General features: G+C 42.7%; 1 protein-coding gene across 1 annotated transcript; it reads left to right on the forward strand.

The window, feature by feature from the left end:
- Positions 1-505: 505 nt before the first annotated feature.
- Positions 506-3,760, forward strand: LOC122769458 (teneurin-4). The gene is made up of 3 exons (XM_044025988.1): positions 506-787; positions 2,535-2,807; positions 3,720-3,760. The coding sequence occupies exons 1-3, from the start codon at positions 565-567 to the stop codon at positions 3,758-3,760; spliced, it is 537 nt and encodes a 178-aa protein (XP_043881923.1). The 5' UTR covers positions 506-564.
- The last annotated feature ends 233 nt before the right edge of the window (positions 3,761-3,993 follow it).

The raw sequence follows: 3,993 nt of genomic DNA on the forward strand, positions 1-3,993 counted from the left end.
AAACAACACATTTCATGGAAGGACATCTGCCACTTCTACAGATGCTGGAGGCTCTGTATTTCTATACGGCACATAAAATGGAATATTTGTGGGGGGGACTCGCGCCGTAAACTTTATAGGTGCAAGATTTGTTGTGCCGTATTGTGTTAAATCTAATCCTGGTGGTTCTTCATGCCTGCCTTTGCCAAGCCCGGCATACTCTGCTGCTGGGTAACATGCACTTGCAATTTATTGATTTCCACACCGGCTTTGTATGTGTGTGTGGGTGTGTGTGTGTTTAACATGAACTAGCATTAAACGTGTGGAAATAATGGTTTGTCATGGTTGCAAGTGTTTAAACTAAACCGATTATCTCCATTTTGTTTTCAGTTTGATTTTGGGTCGAAATAAAAGGAAAACAAGTGATGCATTCAAAATGGATTGTATTTAGAAATCATCTCTCGGTGAGGCATTTTTTTCACACATCGTGTTTTTCTTCGTTTCTCTTCTTCCCTCTGCAGAAGTGCTCAAACTGAACTGGCATTGTAACCCACGTTTGATGTTGAAAATAGCACGGAGGAAGCCATGGAAGTGAAGGAACGCCGACCCTACCGCTCGCTCACTGCCCGGCAGGACACGGAGCGCCGCTACACCAGCTCCTCAGCAGACAGTGAGGATGGAAAACCCAACACCAAATCCTACAGCTCCAGCGAAACACTCAAGGCCTTCGATCACGACTCGAGGATGGCTTACGGGAGCCGCGTTAAAGAAATGGTTCATCACGAAGTGGACGAGTTCAGCCGGCAAGGTTAGTCTTATCTGTGCCAATATTAGGAAATCTGGGCTTATTCTATAGATAGTAATTGTCATTGATATCGCTATTATTCATCTACAAGAACATTAGCAGTGCAAAGTGGCATGAAAATGCCAGTTGTTAGTTTAAGGGCACATTACCCCCCCTTCTCAACGTATGCATCAGTGCATTTTTATTAAAGAGCCTCTTAGTAATTTACATTCAGCCACCGTAGAGGTCACTCTGGATAGTTGGACTATTAACAGAGGCCCAGGGGCTGAACTTAACACTGACAGTGTTGTTTTTGCATGGGACACGTAAATCTGCACCTGACCGTTCACATATGCTATCAATCGTCAGAGCTCGAACATTAAAGCTTTGAATTCTGTGTTCACAAAAGCACAGAATTTGCACAAGTTGGTTTGAGACATGATTTCTTAAAGTTAAAGACTGCCTAAACAAATACAGTTTCTGCAATAAAGACTGCCAACAGCGATTCATTAATTAGCATATTTAGCGGAGTTATGTTTTAACCACGCTCATCTAATTTTACTCTAACTCTTACGCCCGCGAGGCCAGGCAAAAATAATAAACCTTCTGTGTAAGAGGGCGTTTGCTCACCACCGAAGCAGCTAAAGTTTAGCCTACCACGTCAATGCAAAGCACCCAGTCGCGAGTGCAGCCGCAGCTAACGTTAGCAGGAAAGACGTTAGCAATTTAGCGAGCCATAAAAAAAGCTCTTCGCCAAACTTCAAGTCTGTGACCGACTACTTTACAGACCCTTTCAAGAGCTACGTCACAGAACTTTGGGGTCAGAAAACACATTTGTATTTTCTAATTATTTTTGACAAAAAGTGTGACAAAAAGAACACAGTGGAATTGAAATGGCTGCATCTGTTCACGTTTATAAAGCCACTTGTTTTGTTACATATCAATCTTTTGATGTGCCGTGATAATGAATTTAAATGAAAATACATCAACTTAAGGGCTTTTCTCAGCTATTTTTAGGTGAGATTAAAAAAGATTAGATTAATTCATTACAGATCATAATGAATTAATCTCTTGACAGCACTATCTCAAATATGACTCAATGAACAACTGGAGCCATTTCAAATGCTGTTATTTTACCCATCAAGAAAATAACAGGCTCTGTCAACAATCTCTGAAAATCGAAACAGGTCAGTCACTCAGTTATGACTCATACATAATAAGCATCACTGGCACAAAAATACAAACCCTGGGTCAGATGTGATATAATGTACAGTAACATCCTAAATTGCAGCCAAGGCAAATTGCTCATTGTGTTGTTTTTGCGTTGCAAATTGCCCCGACACACATTATGATATGCAATCCAGTCATTTCTTTAATTATATGCATCAATGACCTTTTATGGTGGATAAATGTATGAAGCGCATTGCTCTTTTATTTAAATTAAACAAATCCTACCGAGGCTTTGAAATCATCAAGGTCTGCTTTACCAGAGCGCGGCTTTTTAGAGATAATTCTGAGAATTAAAGGGAGAGAAAATTGAAAAGACAGATATCTTAATTTTCAAATGCACCCTTAATCTTTTGTGTCTGGGTTTTAAATACTAAATGCACCAGCGTCTTCAAGTAACTTCACTTTTAAAAGATTACCGCACCTCTCAAGGCTGGGATATTGCTGTTGTCTTATTCTGCTATGAATACAGTTCATTATGTTAACTGATGCAGTTAGTGGCAGGTTTAATTCCCTGAGCCGTGCATTTATTGCCTTGCCACAGGAACAGACTTCTCCCTTCGAGACCTCGGCTTTGGAGAGGCCCTCCCGTCGCATGTAGCCACGTACAGGACTGACCTTGGGCTGCAACACCGCGACTACTCGGTCAGCGTGGGCTCAGACGCCGACACGGAGACTGACGGCATCATGTCGCCCGAGCACGCCGTCAGACTTTGGGGTCGTAGCAACACCAAGTCCGGCCGCAGCTCATGCCTCTCCAGCCGGGCCAACTCCAACCTAACTCTCACCGACACTGAGCACGAGAACACAGAAAATGGTAGGCACTTTTTTTTTTCCTCAATTCAATTCTCGTTTCTTTGCAAAGTGGATTTTTGATTCTGGTGTGGAAGTGAAACAGATGTGTGAATTTGTATTTTGAGGCAGAGACACACACGTACGCAGGCAATGAATGATTACTCTGTTGTTTTGGATTTGTTACGTTTGTGACTTTCCTGTCTGCGTCCATTTCCAGCCTCTGACTCCGCTGAATTTGACTTTTTGACATGTTTAAAAGACAATTACCGTTGTTATAGTACAACCAGGTGCTTGGCTTATGCCTCTGCTGTAAATAATTTCCAGATCATTTTCTCCTCGCTTTTATTTTCGTTGGAGTGTGTTGATCACCGTGGACTGTGATACAGGATGGCCTGGCAGGTTTCATTTGATGACACCAGTGCCAGGAAGTGGGGGAGCCATATGTTCTGAATTTATCTCTCTGTGGCTTGGTATTTCTAAGTGGCCCCCAGGGGTCTGATGAGCCTGTGCGCTCGTCGGGGTCAGATAATATGTAAATATGAGGCATGTCAAGTGCCAGAGAAAGGCCAGGAGATAATCGCCGTTCTGCCGAAGATACAGTGCACTTATTCAGGTTGTAGATTAGCATACCATGGAGTAATGATATTAAAGAATTCTGTTTGGAACAGAAATACCGTTTGGATCCTCAGCTCAGTCCCCAGGCGCTTATTTGTCTTGCTTATTTTGCTTTTGGAGTATAGTCACTGCATTTTGGAGGCTGCACCTGGCAGACAGGTTTCCCTTTACTAACGCGGGCCCCCCCCCCTTTATGTCCCCAGTGCCAGCTCCTCTATGTATTTGTTTACCTAAATCTCTGCCATTTTTTATCAACACGGAGGTATCGCGTTGTAAATTCTAAGTTCCGCGTTCACATTATGCATACATTACACTTCAGAGGTAGAGGACCTCATCAAGGATCTAGCAGCAAAATTCTAATTGCCCCTTGAGCAGCCTTGCAGAGAACCTTGTGAATAGTTTTGCATTTCAGAGTGTGTCACATTATGTATTGGCTCCTTATTATAACTGACAGAAACGACTCTTGGAAATGGAATCCATTTGCCCGATATGACTCAGGCAGAGAACGTGGCATCCCTTTTTGCCTGATCATCTGCGATGCCAGGAGACGTGAATTTGGCTGCATTGTACATAATTAAAGAGAATCTCCATGG

This window comes from Solea senegalensis, linkage group LG5 (assembly GCF_019176455.1).
Source record: "Solea senegalensis isolate Sse05_10M linkage group LG5, IFAPA_SoseM_1, whole genome shotgun sequence".
Taxonomy (NCBI): domain Eukaryota; kingdom Metazoa; phylum Chordata; class Actinopteri; order Pleuronectiformes; family Soleidae; genus Solea; species Solea senegalensis.